General features: G+C 36.6%; 1 protein-coding gene across 1 annotated transcript in view; it reads left to right on the top strand.

Moving 5' to 3' along the window:
• The window catches only part of ADAM18 (ADAM metallopeptidase domain 18), a gene marked incomplete at both ends in the record, with an annotated part of 160,731 nt that extends 148,980 nt beyond the window's left edge, over positions 1–11,751 (top strand). The window contains one exon of the mRNA XM_080796291.1: positions 11,709–11,751. Coding sequence (XP_080652417.1) covers positions 11,709–11,751 — 43 coding nt within the window. The remainder of the gene's footprint in view (positions 1–11,708) is intronic.
• Between the last annotated feature and the right edge of the window lie 8,132 nt (positions 11,752–19,883).

Genomic DNA, 19,883 nt, shown 5'->3' with positions numbered 1-19,883 from the left:
CCGTTATACCTTCTATTTCATTTCTTTTTTTTTTTTAACTCTTCTCTCTTTTTTCCTCAGTGAGTGTAGCATACTTTGTTAGTTGTGTTTCTTTTTAGAGAACCAGCTTTAAGTTTTATTGATTTTTTTCTATTGTCTTTTTAGTCTCCAATTCATTTATTTTATTACTATCTTTTTTATCTCATTGTTTCTACTAACTTTGGATTTGTTCATTCTTTTTTAGTTCCTTGAGGTGTAAAGCTATGCTGTTTACTTGAGATTTTTCTTGTTTCTTGATGTAGGCATATATTGCTATGAAATTCCCACTTAGAAGTGCTTTTGTTGCATCCCATAAAATTGGTAAGTCGTATTTCCATTTTTATATGCTCAGGTATTACTTTAATTATCTCTTGATTTTTTTTCTTTGACCCATTGATTGTTCAGCAGTATATTATTTACTCTCCACATATTTGTGAAATTTCCAGTTTTCTTTTTGTAATTGTTTTCTAGTTTTATGCCATTGTGATCAGAAAAGATGCTTGACATTACTTCATTCTTCAAATGTATTAAGACATTTTTGTAGCTTAATATATCATCTCTCCTAGAGAGGTAGGATTAGATCTATCTTATCCAGATATCTATAGCTTAATTTATGCTGTAACATAGGCCTACACTAAGGTTCCATATATGCTTGAGAAAAATATGTATCCAATTTCTCTTGGATAGAATGTTTTGTATGTATCTGTTAAGTCCATCTGGTCTAATATATCATTTAAGGCAAAGGTTTCCTTAATGGTTTTTCTGTCTAGATGATCTTTCCTTTGATTTAAGTGGGGTACTAAAGTCTCCTACTATTGTATTGCTCTATCTCCTGGTAGGTCTGTTAATATTTGCTTTATATATTCAGGTGCATTACAATTGTTATATTCTCCTTGGACTGACCCCTTTATCATTATGCCTTCTTTGTCTCTATTACAGTCTTTGTTTTAAGGTCTCTTTTGTATACCCCAGCTTTATTTTGTTATATTGTTATTCTATATTTGATAAGACATTATTACAATACTTTCCTTTCCTTTTTTTATGGTTTTGTTTAATTCATGGAACAGCTGCTTTATTTATGACAGCTGCTTTAAAGTTTTTTCCTTCTAAATCTGACAACTATGATTTCTCAGGCAATTTGTTCCCTGCTTCTTTCCCTGGGTGTAGGTCACAATTTCCTCTTTCTTTGCAGTTTATAACATTTTTATTAGAAACTGGAAATTTTAGATAATACATTAATACAGTAGCAATTCTGGATACTTATGCCCACCCACTACACACCACACAAGACTCCTTGTTGTTGTTTGATTTTTTGTTTAATGACTTAACTGGAATATTTCATTGAAATAAATTTTCCCTATAATATGATGCCTCCATATTGCTCCTCAGATATCACAAATTGCCCTATTGTCTGATCCAATATATCCAATTGCCTTTACAAGAGTAGCCTTAATACACAATATCCTAATCTGTGAATCAAGGTCATTCAATGCATAAATCATTACACAATTTATGGTAAATCCATACTACCACATACTACACAATAATAAAAGAAAACAAAGTATTGATAGAAACAATTTTGAGGACACAAAGGGAACTATGCTAAGTGAAACAAAGCCCTTTTCAAAAGTTTATTTACACTATGATTCCAATTATATAAAGTTCTTGCCACATTAAAAATTACAGGTTTGGAGAATACAGTAGTAGTTGTCAAGAGTTAGGGATAATGGGGAGAGTGGGTGAGTATGTCTATAAAAGGGTAGCAACAAGAACTTTTTTTGATGGTATAGTTCTGTATCTTGATGTGATTATAGTTATATGAAACTACACATGTGATCAGGTTGCATAAATCTACACACACACAAATACATGTGTAAATGGTACACCCCAAGCAATTTCTGTGGATTGTATTACTGTCAGTTATCTTGCTTTCATATTATAGTTAGGCAACATATTAATATGGGAGAACTGGATAAAAAGTACATGAAACCTTTCTGTACATGCCTTTGCAATTTTCTATGAATATAAATTTACTTAAAAATAAAAGTTTAAAAAATTGGATCATGGGTATGAATTTAATAAGTTGAATTATGCAACTTTCCGAAGAAAACACAAATACTCTGTGGATCTAGGATTATAACAAGAGTTATTTTACATGAGAACAAATCATGAGGGGCACCTGAGTTTCTCAGTGGGTTAAGCATCTGCCTTTTGCTTGAATCTTGATCCCATTGTCTCCATACTCAGCAGAGAGAGTCTGCTTCTCCTTTTCCCTACCCCCATCTCCCCTGCTGATGTTCTCTCTCTCTCTCTCTCACTCATTCTCTCTCTCTCAAGTTAATAAATCTTAAAAAGTAGAAGAGGAAGAAGAAGGAGGAGGAGGAGGAGGGAAACAAATAATGATCCACAAGGAAAATTTGTATGTGGTCAAAATTAGAGATATCTGATCTAAAAAAAAAAAAAAATACCTTGTTAAGAAGGCAAAAAGACAAGCTTCAGTCTGATGGAATATATTTATATAACATATATTACCATATATCCCAGTGTATAGACCATATATCCAACAAAAATTTTTTATCTGTAATATATTTTAAAAGTTCAGAATCAACAATTGAAAAGAAATTTCATTAGCAAAGGGCAAAGACATGAACCGAGATTTGACCAAAGAATGTATAGAGATGGCATGCAAGCACATTAAGTGATGCTTGACATAATTAGTCATTGGAGTAATGCAAATTAAAACCATAATGAGATATCACACTTTTCCCAACAGATTGACTAAGATTAAAAAAATAATAATAATAGTCAGTACTAATGAAGATGCATAAAATTAGATCACTCATACATTGCTGGAGGAAACACAAAACATATAGCTACTATGACATATAACTTATCAGCCTTATTATAAAACCTGACAATTTTACTCTTGGGTATTTATCCTAGAGAGAACTTTTACATTTATGCAAAAAAAAACCTGTAAATGAACATCCATAGCAAAGTTATTTTTAATAGCTAAAAACTAAAAATTATCCAAATAATCTTTTGATGGATGACTCATTTAACAAACTATGGAACACTTATACCATGGGTATTACTCAGGAATAGCAAGAAATTATTAATACATGGCACAGTTTTGGTGGATCTCAAGGGAATTACATGAAAGAAAAAAACCAAAGCTCAAGAGCTACTATATGATGTCATTTATATAAAGTACTTGCATTACAGTTATAGAAATGAAGACCAATTAGTAGTTACCAGGGATTAAGAACTGGGAGTAAGGCAGATAGGTGTACTATGTAGAGGTTGTATGCTTTTTGTTGTTCTTGTTTGTTTGTTTGTTTTTGTGGTTGTGGAACAATTCTGTATTTTGATTTTGGTGTTGAACACACTAATCTATACATGTAATAAGATAGGATACACTTTTACACATATAAATGTGTCAGTTCATGTAAACAATGATGAAATCCAAATCAACCCTGCAGATTATACCAATGTTGATTTCCTGCTTTTGACAATGTAATTAATCATGCAAGTGTTTACCATGAGCAAAAACCAAGTGAAGGGTATACACATGAACACTCCCAGTAAAAATTTTTAAACTTCCTATAGATGTAGAATTATTTCAAAAAATTAAGTAAAATTAACTTTGGCTCCTAAAAAGCGTATTAAATGATTCCCAAGAATCTAGAAAAGAGAATAAAGAAAATGACAATAATAATATATACCAAGGTATTAAATTGAAAACCAACTTTATCAAGTCAATAAATTTAAGTAGTCTAAGTACTTCAATTTTTTAAAAAAGCAGAAAATGTAAAATTGGATAAAAATCAAGAGAAACATATACTATCAACAAGAAATCCACTTTCAATCTAAAGAAACAAATGGGTTAAAAGTAAAAGATGTACCATGCTAACACCAACACAAAGAAAGCTAAAGTGACTATATCTCTATCAAAGTAGCCTAAAGAAGAAATGTTATTTTATGCCAAAAGCATAATTTGATCATTACAATTATAATAAAAGGATCAAGTCTTTAAGAGCACACAAAATTCTTTCAGTTCTGACAGCCTTTGCTCTGTGTATTTAAAGCTGTTATTAGCTGCATAAGAGAAAAAGCCACAAATATCATTAGAAGTTTCAACATCTCTCTCTCTCTCTCAATATAAATAGATTTAAAAACAGTAAGAATAAAATAGAAATGAAAAATACTAATTAGCTGCATGATCTTTCAGAAGACCTCACTACAACAGCAGAAATCACATTTGTTTCAAACACACCTGAAACATTTCACAAGTTTGGTCAAATGTGAGCATGAAAAAGTAACAATGAATTCAAGCAAATTCATATCATGAAAAATATGTAGTCTGAACAAATAGAATTATATTTGTTGTCAATAACAGTAAAAAATCTTAAAATGGTTTGGAAAGCACACATTTTTTTAAAGCACACATGTTTTTAAGTAATTCACTAATCAAAGAAAAAAATCAACAAGGAAATTGAACATATTTGAACACAAATTGAAAAAAATGATAAAATTTGTCAGATATATACAAAGCAGTACTTTAAGGGAAAAGTTACACTCTTAATTATTTATATCAGAAAGTAAGAAATTTTAAATCAATTACATAAGCTTCCAAACAAAGAAACTAGAGAAGGAAGAGCAACCCTGTATAAAAAAGAAATGAAATTATGAAGTTTAGAAAATAGCAATAACAAAATGGAAAACAGGAAAAAAAATTATGAAACCAGTGAAACAAAAATTGTTTTTTGGGTAACATCAAAAAAGTACTAACTGTGTAGCCACAAGGTAGGAATGAGAGAGAATATATAACAAGTACAAATATCTAGAATGAGAGAAGATCCCTCATTACTGATCTTATAGAGAATGAAAAAATATTGAGGAAATTTTTTTTTTACTTTCATATATATTTTTTATTAGTAATGACAGGTTTTCCCCATTGCTTTGTTGTTGTTTTTTTTTTAATTTTTATTTTTTCAGTGTTCCGGGATTCATTCATTGCTTATACACCATACCCATTGCTTCATGCAATATGTGCCCTCCTTAATACCCACCACCAGGCTCACCTAAACCCCTACTCCCCTCCCCCCAAAACCCTCAGTTTGTTTCTCAGAGTCCACAGTCTCTCATGGTTTATCTCCCCTCTGATTTCCCCCAATTCACTTTTCCTTTCCTTTTCCTAATGTCCTCCATGTTATTTCTTATGTTCCACAAGTTAGTGAAACCAGAGGATAATTGACTCTCTCTGCCTGACTTATTTCACTCAGCATAGTCTACTCCAGTCCCATCTATGTATCAACATGGACCCAACAAAGTTGGGTATTCATCCTTTCTGATGGCTGTGTAATACTCCATTGTATATATGGACCATATCTTCTTTATCTGTTTGTCTGTTGAAGGGCATCTTGGCTCTTTCCACAGGTTGGCAATTGTGGCCATTGCTTCTATGAACACTGGGGTACATATGGCTCTTGTTTTCACTACATCTGTATCTTTGGGATAAATACCTAGTAGTGCAATTGCCTGATGGGTCATAGGGTAACTCTATTTTTAATTTCTTAAGGAATCTCCACACTGTTTTCCAAAGTGGCTGCAACAACTTGCATTCTCCCCAACAGTGTAATAGCATTCCCCTTTCTCCACATTCTCTCCAACACGTGTTGTTTCCTTCCTGTCAATTTTTTCCATTCTAACTGGTGTAAGGTGGTATCTCAATGTGGTTTTGATTTGAATCTCCCTGATGGCTAACGATGATGAACATATTTTCATGTGTCTGTTAACCATTTGTATGTCTTCTTTGGAGAAGTGTCTGTTCATGTCTTCTGCCCATTTTTTGATGTGATTATCTGTTTTGAGTTTGAAGAGTTCTTTATAGATTTTGGATATCAGCCCTTTGTCTGTAGTGTCATTTGCAAATATCTTCTCCCATTCCGTGGGTTGCCTCTTTGTTCTGTTGACTGTTTCCTTTGCTGTGCAGAAGCTTTTGATCTTGATGAAGTCCCATAAGTTCATTTTCCCTTTTGTTTCCTTTGTCTTTGGAGACATGTCTTGAAAGAAGTTGCTGTGGCTAATGTCGAAGAAGTTACTGCCTATGTTCTCCTCTAGGATTCTGATGGATTACTACCTCACGTTGAGGTCTTTTATCTATTTCAAGTTTATCTTTGTGTATGGTGTAAGAGAATGGTCGAGTTTCATTCTTCTATACATAGTTGTCCAATTTTCCCAGCACCATTTATTGAAGAGACTGCCTTTTTTCCACTGTATATTTTTTCCTGCTTTGCCAAAGATTAGTTGACCATAGAGTTGTGAGTCCATATCTGGACTCTCTACTCTGTTTCCCTGGTCTATGTGTCATTTTGTATCAGTACCATGCTGTCTTAGTGATCACAGCTTTGTAGTAAAGCTTGAAATCCGGCAACGTGATGCTCCCAGCTTTGTTTTTCTTTTTCAACATTTCCTTAGCAATTCAGGGTCTTTTCTGGTTCCATGCAAAATTTAGGATTGTTCCAGCACTTTGAAAAATGTCGGTGGAATTTTGATCAGGATAACATCGAAAGTACAGATTGTTCTGGGCAGTATAGACATTTTAACAATGTTTATTCTTCTGATCCAAGAGCATGGAATTCTTTTCCATCTTCTTGTGTCTTCTTCAATTTCTTTCATGAGTGCTCTGTAGTCTTTGAGTACAGATCATTTACCTCTTTGGTTAGGTTCATTCCCAGGTATCTTATGGTTCTTGGTGCTATAGTAAATGGAATCAGTTTTCTAATTTCCCTTTCTATATTTTCATTTTTAGTGTAAAAGAAAGCAGCTGATTTCTGTGCATTGATTTTTGCATCCTGCAACATTACTGAATGGCTGTATGAGTTCTAGCAGTTTGAAGTGGAGTATTTTGGGTTTTCCATATAAAGTATCATGTCATCTGCAAAGAGAGAGAGTTTGACTTCTCCTTTGCCAATTTGAATACTGAGGAAATATTATAAAAGTGCTAATACTAATAAATCTGACAACTTAAATGAAATGGACAAATTCCTAAAAGACTAAAACTATCAAAGCTTATTCAAAAAGAAATGGGGAGGGGTGCCTGGGTGGCTCAGTGGGTTAAAGCCTCTGCCTTTGGCTCGGGTCATGATCTCAGGGTACTGGGATCGAGCCCTGCATCAGGCTCTCTACTCAGCAGGGAGCCTGCTTCCTCCTCTCTCTCTCTGCCTGCCTCTCTGCCTACTTGTGATCTCTCTGTCAATTAAATAAAATCTTAAAAAAAAAAAAGAAAAGAAAAGAAATGGGGAGGAGCTAAGATTTTGGAGTACTAATAGAACCCTTGGTAGATAGATATCAACTCATTCTGAATATCCAAGAAATCAATCTGAGGATGAACAGAACAAACTACACAACTAGGAGAGAAGGAGCCACAATATGGAAGGAAGGGAGTGTGGAGATGTGATTTGGGGGAGAAATAGGTAGCAGATGCTGCCAAGGGGAGGGAACTCTGGTCATGAAGGCAGGCAAGAGAGAGAAAGAGAAGGACACAGGGGATCTGACAAGGAAAACACTTCCCCAAAGCCATTGACTGGATATAGAGGGGGCTGATATTCATGAGCTTTTTTTAAATCAGTAAGGCTCACAAACTGGAGTTTTAGAGGTCCATGGTGAGACTGGTATGGAGCCCTGAGGGTGTTGCAGTGCTCCTGTGGAGAAGAAAGAAAAATAGCCCAGTAACAAATAGTGACATCTGAGCATCTCTTGGGATATATAGGGAGAGAAGCTTTTCCCTTGTTGGACTGCATCTGGGAGAGGTGCATTTCCTCTCCAGGAACCAAAGAGCTGGTGAGAGCCATTACCTTCCCCTTCCACTCAGCATAGGTGCAGAGACACCTGCTGAGGGGGGCTAACTTGTACTCTGGCTTTTTGCTGCACTTTATTCCAAACTCCACTCTACTGCAGTTTGGTGCAACTGCTCTTGTAGGGCAAATCTATGTTAGTTGCAAAGCAGTGAGATCTTCCCCCAGAAGGCCAACATGGGCTTGTGCCACACCAGGCCCCTAAATTTGAGAGTTTTAAAACAGCCTGTCTGCCTGGGATAGAACACAGGTGCACTGCACTACCAGGAGAGAAGACACACATACAGGGTGTGGGCAGGACACACACAGGGTGAAGGCAGAGATCTGAGGGATGCCTGGGACATATGAGGGGAGATTGTTCACTCTTCTGGAAAGGCTTCCCAGATAGGGATGGGCATGAACTCCCCTCTCTAAGGATGAGGGAGACAAATAAATAACAACATAAGAAAGATTCTATTAATTTGTATCCCTCATGAAAGTGGATGGAAATTTTAACAAACTGAATCCAATGTTATATAAAAAGGGATAATATATCATGATCAAATGTGATTTATCCAGGGAATACAAAGTTGGTTTACCTTAATATTCAACCAACATTAGACTGGATTTTTAAAAGATCAACTCAACAGATGCAAGAAAAGCATTTGAAAAAAATCACAATATCAACATTCTAATTCCTAACCTACCTTAATTTTTAATCTCTGTTTCATTTTCTCTCTTGACTGCTGTTCCCTTAATCACTGAAATCATCAGCATGATCCACAAAGTCCTTTAGGACATCTACCTTTCTTTCTATGTATTTTTTCTTAAGTTATCTAATTCACTCTCTTTCCTTCAAGTCACCTTTTTAAGTGTTTAATTCAAATTATAAGGATGAAAATTTGTCTCCAACAACCTATTGCTGGTTCACAAGGACCTTAAATTCAACAAGTCTTCAACCCAATTGATTATCTCCCCACTCTTGCACAAATTTGTCTCTCTTAAAATTGGTGGTATTATCATCTGAGATGCTTAGTTGCCTTAACAATTCATCAAGCTTCATATCAAATTAGTCAACACACCTATTTTGTTCCCTGTATGTTTTAAGTGTAAATACAAACCTATGAAATAAAATGTTAATTTTACCAGGCACCACACTTGAAAGAAAGTAATACACACACACACACACACACACACACACACACACACACACACACGCTTCCTTTTCTTAGCTTATTTCCTTAGACAACTGTAATTGTTAATCCATTCTCTGTCTCTTTGAGACGTATGTAATTCTTCTTGAAAATTAAATAAAATTTGTCAATTTCACATTCCAGGAATATTTTTCTTAAGGACTTTGTAGGCAGGCATCTATTTCAAATATAAATATTAAGGAAGATAGCTTCCTGTCTCTCTGGCTCCTTGGGAATTTAACCTTGTTGTCTGGTTCCAAGCTGTAACTTCTTGGTTATCCTAAAGAAATTGAAAGTTTTCTTTGTACTTTGGATAAAGAAAGTTAACATGTGTGACATGGACTGTATCTGTCCTGTTATATAAAAGGGTAAGATTTCTTTCTTTCCTTGCAATCTCCCTAGCACACCTGTTTGGTTTAGACTTATTCAATAATAAAACTGCTTTGTTCCTTTCTACATTTGTGAAGAGGATTTTGGGTGGATTGATAGAGATACTATTTTTAATTACTTTTCCAAAATGCCTCTCATATTTCTATTTCCCCCCACTCATGGTTTAGTCATGAGGATATTGACATTTCTGGCCTAAACTATGCAAAATTCTTCTAATTAGATTTACTGTTTCCAGTCCTCATTATTCCTAGCTTACCATCCCTAGGATGATGATAAGGTTTTTTTGTTTGTTTGTTTTGTTTTTTTTTTGTTTTTTTGAGACAAAATACCATTCATTCATGCTTAAAGATTTTGGGTGATTTAATATTACTCTCAGGAGAAAATTATTGACTTTATACAAGTCATTTACTCATCCAATTATGGTTCAAAACTCAGATGTGACATCCTTTCTGTAACTACATTTGATATATGTAGAGAAAACAAATTAACTATATTCCCAGAGAATTTTGTATATCATGCTAACAATGAGTTTATAATTGCTAACTATGACATCTCTTATGCAAATCTGGTTACCTTCAGTCTCTGACCTGTTTGGTATATGGATAATTTCTCTTTTTTTAAGAGAGAGAGAGAGTACTACTGGCAAGGAGAGGCAGATAGAGGAAAGAGAGAATCTTAAGCAGGCTCCAGCCTCTGCATGGAACCTGACATGGGGCTCCATCTCATGACTCTGAGATCATGAATTGAACTTACATCAAGAGTCAGATGCTTAACTAACTGAGTGACACAGGTGACCAAGAAGTAAATACTCAAGCAAAATAAACAGACATAGATATCTTAGGATTAAATATTATATTATTTGCTACTGAAACAAATATTTAGAAAGAAGTATGAAAATTAAATTTTCTAAAAAAAACTATTTGTGTTTCTATTTACAAACAGGAGGAGCAATCAATATTTGAATTTCTCTATAGGTATTTATTTTAAGATATATAAGCACAAGTTTTCATGGAAGGCAAATTTAAGAATAACTTGAAAAATAGTCCTTATGAAATTGAAATTAGGTAATTCTGTTTTAAATAAGTGAAAATTTTTTCCCAATCTATATGCAGTTCACACATTGAAAGGCAATAAAGTTAACTTGGAAAGAACTACCATTTCATGGTTTAATATACAGGTTGGTTACTTGCCTAATTTCAGATTTTTTTCAAAATTAACTTTTTATGGTAGTAAACTACATCTAACCCAAAAAGTTACCATCTTAACCATGTTTATGTGTATAGTTCATTGCTATAGAGTGTATTCACATTGTGTGCAAACATCACCACCAAGTATCACCTGAATTCTTCATTTTGCAAAACTAGAATTCTATATTCATTAAATAAGTTCCCATTTCTCCCTCTTCCAAACCCTGGCAACAACAATTCTGCTGTCTCTAGGAATTTGGCTACTCCAGGTACCTCATGTAAGTGGAGTCATACAGTATTTGTCTTTTATCACTAGCCTATTTTACTTAGCATAATGTCTTCAAGGTTCACCCATGTTGTAGCATATTGCAGAATTTCCTTCCTTTAAAAAAAAAACAACTGAAATTTTCCATTGTATGTACATACCACATTTTGCTAATCTGTTCATCTGTCATTGACACTTGGGTTGCTTCCACTTGTTAGTCACTGTAATAATACTGCAATGAACATTAGCATACTAATCTCTCTTCTGGACCCTGATTTCAGTTATTTTGGATATATACCCAGAATAACAATGACTAAAAAGCAACCCCCCAAAATGGGAAAATATATTTGGAAAGCATGTATCTGATAAGGGATTAATATCTGGACTATATAGAGAACTCCCAAGATTCAACAACAAAAACAAGCACCTGATTAAAAAATGGCCAAAGGGCCACTTGGTCTCCTAAACATAGATTTTTTCTAAGAAATATAAGTGTACAGAGTTGAATGAACATATTTTATTTTTCAGTCATTTCATAGCCGAAATTACTTTGCCTCATGCTTAAATTACAAATCAATACTAGAATAATATACACTTATTTATATTTGTTCAGTGTTTTATTTGGACTCCTTAGTATTGTAAGAATCAAATTTATCTACAATAGAATTGATTTTTGAATTTTTAGTGTTCTTTCTTTTATGTATGTTTTCACCTGAGATTTAAAATTATGAATTCAGTAGTAGATATGGTTAAAAGAGGCAACTGTCTGCTGCCAAACATATTGTGAATTTCCATTTTCTGTTTTCCTTCACCACAGTAATTCAGTCATTGTGCCAGAAAACTACGACGTGGACTACTAACATTGCCAAGCATTTCACCAGCAAATGACCCGTTACTAAAGGAGAAAACGCATTTTATGACCCTTATGTCATCCCTGAATGCATTTCCAATGTCCGCAGTTTGAAAAATAAAGCCCAAGCCCACGAGGGCAGAGGACAGGCTGGCGTGTGCCTCCCTGTGTGCAACGGGCGGTGGGTGGGCTCCTGGGACTGCAACTGTGACTGTGCATGCGACTGGGCAGAGGGGAGGGGTGGGCGGAGCAGCCATGCCCCCCCCCCCGCCCCGCCCCGCTCCTCTGCCTCCCCACAGACCGTGCACTCCTCTGCCCCACCGGCAGGGAGCATGCAGGGCCCCACGGGAGCGGCCACCGTTAAGCAGCCAACAACCATCACCGTGCTAAAACCAGCAGGCTGCACAATGCTGTCTCTCCTGCTGATCCTCTATCCTCGCATGCCTGGGCAGGCTGACCTCCGTGGGCCATCTTAAGTGAAGGACTTTTCTCCATAGAGGGCCACATGCCACAGAGCCTCTGGGCATGGTGGACCCCAGAACCTTGCTCCAGAACCCTGATTCTGGCTGGGGAGAGCCCGGTGTCTTGTCACAGCTGGCTTAGAGTCAGCATCCTCCTGGGCCTGCTTCTTGGAGGGCTTGGAGCAGAACTGGGACAGTTGACCCTCACTTGCCTGACCTGAACTTGGAGGAGAGGGTGCCCATCTTCTGGGAGGTGGGGCCTTAAGAGCAGCACTTCTTCACCTGCTGGGGCTGAGGTCAAGTCCCAAAGTCTTTGGATGGTGGTAGGGTTCCCCCCCAAAGTGTATGGGTGGCGGAGGTAGCCTCTTCCTGTCATGTACAAAGTCTGATTTTGTGGCTGGTGAGTGAGTGTGTGTGTGGGGGGGGGGGGGCTTGGAAGTTCAAAAAGTGATGGGATATGACAGGACACATGAAGAATAAGGATGCTTCCAAGCATCGGGAATGCTCACTGTTAGGTCTGTAATCAAAGGAGCGAGACTGATAAAAAGTGAAGGTCAAGCAAAGCTTCATTTCACGCCAAGCATGGAGAATCAAACCGATGGGCTGGGGCCATCTCTTACAAAGATGCAACCCCTTCCAACCTCACGACTAACTTTTATAGAGCAAAGGCCATGTGGTTGAGCCTGGCTACACACAGGTAGCCAATGAGATTGCAACACACAGAAAAAACTGTACAGTCATGCTAGGTCACACACGGGTGGCCAAATGAATTTCAATTTACCCTAGTAGATATATGCGTGCCCCACTGATTGGATGTCTCTACCTGGCCTGACCCACCCTTGTATCTGGGCTTTGCTACCTGGAACTGGTTTCCTGGACTTGCTTTTAAGTAAGTTCCTCTGGGAGGGGCAGGGTCAATCTAAGTTTACTGCATAAACAACAAAATGGCTTCCTCTGGCTAAGTAGGCCCTTACACTCACACATGTTTTCCTTACTGTACATCCTGAAACATAACTTCTACAAATTGTAGTGCCACAGAAGATTGAGACAAACAGCAATGATGGCAAAGTTTCTTAAATGCATGCAATAATGGGGCCCCTGGGTGGCTCAGTGGGTTAAAGCTTCTGCCTTCGGCTCAGGTCATGATCTCAGGGTCCTGGGATCGAGCCCCACATAGGGCTCTCTGCTCAATGGGAAGCCTGCTTCCCTCTCTCTCTGCCTGCCTCTCTGCCTACTTGTGATCTCCCTCTCTGTCAAATAAATAAAATCTTTTTTTAAAAATGCATGCAGGGGCGCCTGGATGGCTCAGTGGTTTAAAGCCTCTGCCTTCAGCTCGGGTCATGATCTCAGGGTCCTGGGATCGAGCCCCGCATAGAGCTCTCTGCTCGGCGGGGAGCCTGCTTCCTCCTCTCTCCCTCTCTGCCTGCCTCTCTGCCTACTTGTGATCTCTGTCTGTCAAATAAATAAATAAAATCTTTAAAAAAATGCATTCAATAAGAAATCATTATTTGTATTTCCTGTACTTTTTATTCTATGTACTACATGGGACAAATCAATTCATACATAATCATTCGTAAAATTGTGTTCAAATTTACTTTGTTAAAGAGCTCTGATATTTGAATGAGAGCATTTATATTTTGATATTTAATTTTCAAAAACTATTCCTCAAGTAATATATAAGCATAATTCTATCTCACAAAAGGTCTATACAACCTACCAGTCTTTTATCTATTAAATTATGAATTTAAATATTTTTTTAAAGATTTTTATTTATTTATTTGACAGTGATCACAAGTAGGCAGAGAGGCAGGCAGAGAGGAAGGGAAGCAGGCTCCCTGCTGAGCAGAGAGTCCAATGTGGGGCTCAATCCCAGGACCCTGAGATCATGACCTGAGCCGAAGGCAGAGGCTTTAACCCACTGAGCCACCCAGGCGCCCTTGAATTTAAATATTCTTATACAAGTGCGATCGTACTAATACATTTGATTATTGTGGTAGCTATATTTCATAAACTCCCACCACACTGAATTAGCTCCTACTAAATCATTGCTGAATCATAGGTATATATCTCATGTATATAATCATTATATAATCTGAAATTATAAAAGCAATCCATCCTTTGGAGATTTTATTTTCTCTAATTTACAAAGAAGCAAAGGAGGTCTAGAAGTGCAAAGTGATTTGCATGGGGCCACCCCACTAATAGATGCCAGAGTTGAGATTCAAACACTCTCCAATGGCCCCTCAATGTGATCTTGCCATACAGTGCATTGCTCCCTACCTTTTTTATCCTCTCTGTAGAAGAACTGAAATAACAAGCAGAGTATCATTTGTTCAACCTCAGCAGAGAATGTGAACCTTAGAGTGACTGAATTTTTTCTCACCTTGGGCATTAATTCAAATGATCAAGTGAGATCTATGAATATTGATTTGGGGGAATAAATCCTAGCAAGTAGGCAAATTTGCAAATAGGGAATACTTGAGTAATGATTGACTATTCTGTAACATTGTTAGAAATAAATTTGAAGTGGATAAGTTTTAAAAGGTAAAAGATAGGGGCACCTGATTGGCTCAGTCAGAAGAGCATGCAACTCTCGATCATGAGGTTGCAAGTTTGAGCCCCACCTTGGGTGTAGTAATTACTTAAAAGTAAAATGTTTTTTTTTAAATCGTTTAAAAAAATCAATGAAAGGTAAAATATAAACCAGATTTTTTTTTTGCAGGTTATATGTTGAGTTGAAAGCTTGAGAGATTTTACATATAAGTTTTTAATATTAATTAGAAAGGTTAGCAAAAGATATCTGGGCACTGAAATGGCTAAGTGTATATAATACTGGTGAAAAAGCTGAAATGAGTTAAAGGAACTGATGCTTCCAGATCTCCATCACTTACTAGCTATGTGTCAAAATAAACTTAACATCTATCTTTAGTTCCCTTAATTATAAAATGGGTAAAATAGAACCTAGCCTGTAAGTACTATGAGACTTTAAAAAGATTACTTAGCTATAAGGCAAAGAATTTCTTTTTTTATATTTCCGTTATAACCAATAAGGTACAGATATATTTTGTTGTCGAAAAGATTTGGGCTTTGAGTAATGGTACATGATGAAACTATTACATGATATCCAGGATGTGGAAGGCAAATTATACATTTTTATTCTCAAACAATAAAGGAAGGATACTGAAAATATTTCATTGGTTTGTTTCATATACAGTTTATAGCAAATATAGTTATAAAATTAATTAATATAAAATAGTTTGTATATTTTGTTTATTATGCAGAAACAATGCAGCACACCACACTAATAGAATAAAGGAAAAGAACCACATGTTCACATCAATGATATGGAAAAAGCATTTGACAAAAAGCATACCCATTCATGACAAAAACAACAAGGGAAGAACAGAATGATACGGCCTCAAAATAACAAAGGATGTATATGAAAACCTATAGCTAACATTATGCTCAATGGTAAGAGATTGAAAACATTTCCCCTAAAATCAGGAAAATGGCAAGGATGCCCATTTTGCCACTTCTTTTCAACAAAATCCTAGAAATTCTAGCCAGAGCAATTAGGCAAGAAAATTAAATTAGAGATCCAAATTGCAAAGAAAAATTATCTCTATTCACAGATGATACCATCTTATACATACAAAATCCTAAAGATGTCCCCCAAAATTGTTAGACCTAATAAATTCAGCAAAACAGCAGGATACAAAATCAATACCAAAATATCAATTACATTTCCATACACTTAACAATGACAAGTCCAAAAAAGAAAACAATTCCATTTAGAATAACATCAAAAAGAATGAAATACTCATGAATAAACAACCAAGAAGATGAAAGAAGTATAATTAAAACTAGAAAACTTTTTTTAAAGAAGCTTAAAGAAGGTATAAATAGACTCCCATGTTCGTGGATTAGTCAACTTAATAGATGCAAATACTACCCACAAAAGTCTACAGATTCGTGCAACTTCCATCAAAATCGGCATGACATTTTTTGAGAAATGGGAAAATATATCCTAAAATTCAAATAGCCAAACAATCTTCAAAAAGATGAGAAAAATTGGAGGACCCACACTTCTTGATTTGAAAACTAAAAATCTACAGAAGAAAGAATGGTATTGACAGACATGTATACCAATGGATGAATATAGAGTCCAGATATAAACCCTTACATATAAACCCTCACATATATGGTCAAATTATTATTGAGAAAGGTGGCAAGACTATTCAATGGAGAAGTGACAATATTTTCAACAAATGGTGCTGGAAAAACAATATCCATATACAAATGAATGGAATTAGACCCTCGCGTGGCTGGTTTAGTGTTCAGGAACCTCTCTAATTTTTGTTTGTGTGGGAAACTCTTTATCTCTTTTACAACTCTGAATGATAACCTTGCTAAATAGAGTATCCATAGATGCACATTTTTCCCATTCAGCACTTTGAATATATCGTGTTACATGATAACTGGGCTTGCGCCAAGTTTCTGTTAAGAAATCCACAGTTAGCCTTATGAGTTTTCCCTTGTAAGTTAAGGACTTCTTTGCCACTTTCATGATTTCTTTTTTCTTTATAATTGTATTTTGCGAATGTAATTACAGTATGTGTTGATATTGGTCTGCTTTTGTTGATTTTGATAGTTCTTTGTGCCTCTTGGGTCTGGATGTCTATTTCCTTCCCCGGATTAGGGATTTTTTTTAACCTCTTATTTCTTCAAATTTTCTGCCTCCTTTTCTCTCCTCTTCTTCTGGGACTTTTATAATATGAATATTATTATGTTTGATGGAGTCACAGAGTTCCCCTAAGTCTATTCTTGTGTTCCACATTTCTTCTTTCTTCCTTTTATTCAGCTTCCTTATTTTCCATTATTTTCTCTTCTATATCACTAACTAATTCATTCCTCTGCTTTTTCCAGACAATAGTTCATTGCATCACGCCTGTTTCAAATCTCAATTATTGCATTCTTCATTTCTGACCTTTTTTTAATTATGTGGTAAGATTCTCCCTGGTGTCTTCCATTCTTTTCTCAAGCCCAGTGAATATCTTTATGATTGTTGCTTTACATTCTCTGTCAGGCATGTTACTCTTATCTGTTGCATCTAGATATCTGGCCATAACCTTATCTTATTCTTTCATTTTGAAAGAATACCTCTGTCTTGGCATTTTGTCTAAGTCTCATCCTTATTCTATATGTTAGAAAGACCAGTTACGTATTCCTCTCCTGAGAGTAATGGCTTTATGAAGAAGAGATCATGTAGTGTCCAGGATCTGGTGCTTCAGGGTGTGTCTTTTGTGTGTACTGCATATGTTCTGCTATTGTGTTTTGGTTCTATCCTTCAGGCCAGCCACCTACAGAGGCTCTCCTTGTCTGCAGTTGGCATTGTTTTGTCCTTGACCAGAATGTGGTAAGTTTTAATTAGGTGTGCTCTGGTCTGCTTGTTGAATGATGCCCGATAATACATTCAGTAGAACTTAAGACCTGTAAAACTATCTGGTTGGGAGATGTGGTGTGGAGAGTGGTTTTTGTTGGTCTTCTATGGAAGGGACCCATTGCACTGGGATTGAGGCAAACTTTTCTGAGAAGGGCAGTTCCACCATAGAACAGGGTGGGTGGGGATTGGTGTATGCAAGTTGGGCAGCTAGTGTTGACATTGTTCAGGTGACCCTGCATTTATACTTAAATGTGTAGTAGGGATATGGTCCTGGCCAGCTCCTTTGTCCCCAGAGAGGCACCTCCATGAATACAGCCTCTCAGGGACACACTCCAAGAAGAGGGAATAATCTCTCTTCTGTGTGCACAGGCATTCTTCAAATTGACATTTCCATGCCATCTGCCCCTGATTTGTTTGCCTGCCTTTTCTCCAGGGGTAGGGCAGTGCCCTCAGGGCTGTATCCCAACCAAGCCTGCTGCCCTTTAAAACTCCAGGCTTTAAGCCTTGCTGGTTGCAAGAACTAATGAAAATCAGTCCCTTTTTGTTTTCCCACACAATGGTTTTGGGAACATGTTTTCCTTTTGGGTTCCCCTGTTTGCTTAACTCTTTCTCACCCTTCTCTACAGCAATGGCTCCCTTTTTCCCACAGCACCTTGATCCATTTCTTCCCTAAATCTCATGTATGCAAATGCTATTTCAATGTGGCTTCTGTCCCTTAATTATGGAGTTAGTTCTGTTTCTCTTCAGGTTGATTTCTGGGGTATTTAGAATGATTTGATAGTTATCTAGTTGTGTTTGTGGGATCAGACAAGCCTAGGGTCCTCCTACTCCATGGCCATCTTCTCTTTTCTCAGCTATTTCTTCAAATAAATTTTCCATTCCACTCTATCTGTGTTCTCCTTCTGGGACTCCCACAATGCAAATATTTGTTTGATGTTGCCCAAAAGATAACCTATACTCATTTTTAAATTCTAATCTCTTTTAGCTGTTCAGCTTGGGTGCTTTCTAATATCCTATCTTCCAGATCTTTGATTTGTTCTTCTGTATCCACTAATCTGCAGTTGATTCCCTCTTGTGTGTTTTCTTAAATTTCAGTTATTATAATCTTCAACTCTGATACATTATTTTTTAAGATTTTATTTTATTTGTGTGTGTGTGTGTGAGAGAGAGAGAGAGAGAGAGAGAGATTGAGCATGAGCAGAGGGGAGGGGCAGAGGGAAAAACAGATTCCCCATTCAGCAGGGAGCCCAATGTGGGCCTTGATCCCAAGACCCTGGGATCATGACCTGAGCCAAAGACAGCAGTTTAACCAACTGAGCCTCTCAGGTGCCCTGATATGTTATTTTTAAGTATTTTCTTTATTTATTTCTTATTTACTTATTTATTTATTTATTTACTTATTTATTTATTTATTTTATTTTATTTTTACTGAAAATTCACTGAGTTCTTCCACTCCTCTGTCCAGTGAAGTGATCATCTTTATGATCTTTAAATTACTTATCAGGCATATTGGGTATCTCCATTTCATTTAGACTTTTTTTTTTAATGTTTTATTTCTTTTCAGCGTAACAGTATTCATTGCTTTTTCACCCCACCCAGTGCTCCATGCAATCCGTGCCCTCCCTAGTACCCACCACCTTGTTCCCCCAACCTCCCACCCCCTGCCCCTTCGAAACCCTCAGGTTGTTTTTCAGAGTCCATAGTCTCTCATGGTTCACCTCCCCTTCCAATTTCCCTCAACTCCCTTCTCATTTAGACTTTTTATGAGATTTTTTCCTTATTTATTTTGAAGCATATAAGGGTCTCCCCTTGCTTGCCTTTCTGTGTTTGTTTCTATGGATTAGGTGGACCAACTCCTTCTAAATCTGAAAGAATGATTACATATGGTCATCCTCTATATAGACTGTATATCCTTGGTGATTTTTGTTGCTGGCCTGAGCTTTTGCTGTTGTAGGGTAGGGGTCCTGAAGATTTCCATATAGTGGGCACGTTCAGGACAGCTGAAGTGAATGTAGGCCAGGATGTCATGGGTTTCTATGCTCTAAGGGCACTCTGGCAGGACAGCTGAGCTGAGGTGGTGTATGGGTCTGGGGGTCTGTGGGCTCTGCACAGAGGGTGCCCTGATATAATATCTTAAATTAGGTGCAAGTTGAAGGGCTCCTGAGCCCTACCCATAGAGGGTACCTTAATAGAATAGCTGAAGCTATATAAACCAGAGTATTCTAGGACTCTCCATAC

The sequence above is a fragment of the Martes martes genome (genome assembly GCF_963455335.1).
Source record: "Martes martes genome assembly, chromosome: 2".
Lineage (NCBI taxonomy): Eukaryota > Metazoa > Chordata > Mammalia > Carnivora > Mustelidae > Martes > Martes martes.
This window is presented reverse-complemented; position numbering and strand designations above follow the sequence as displayed.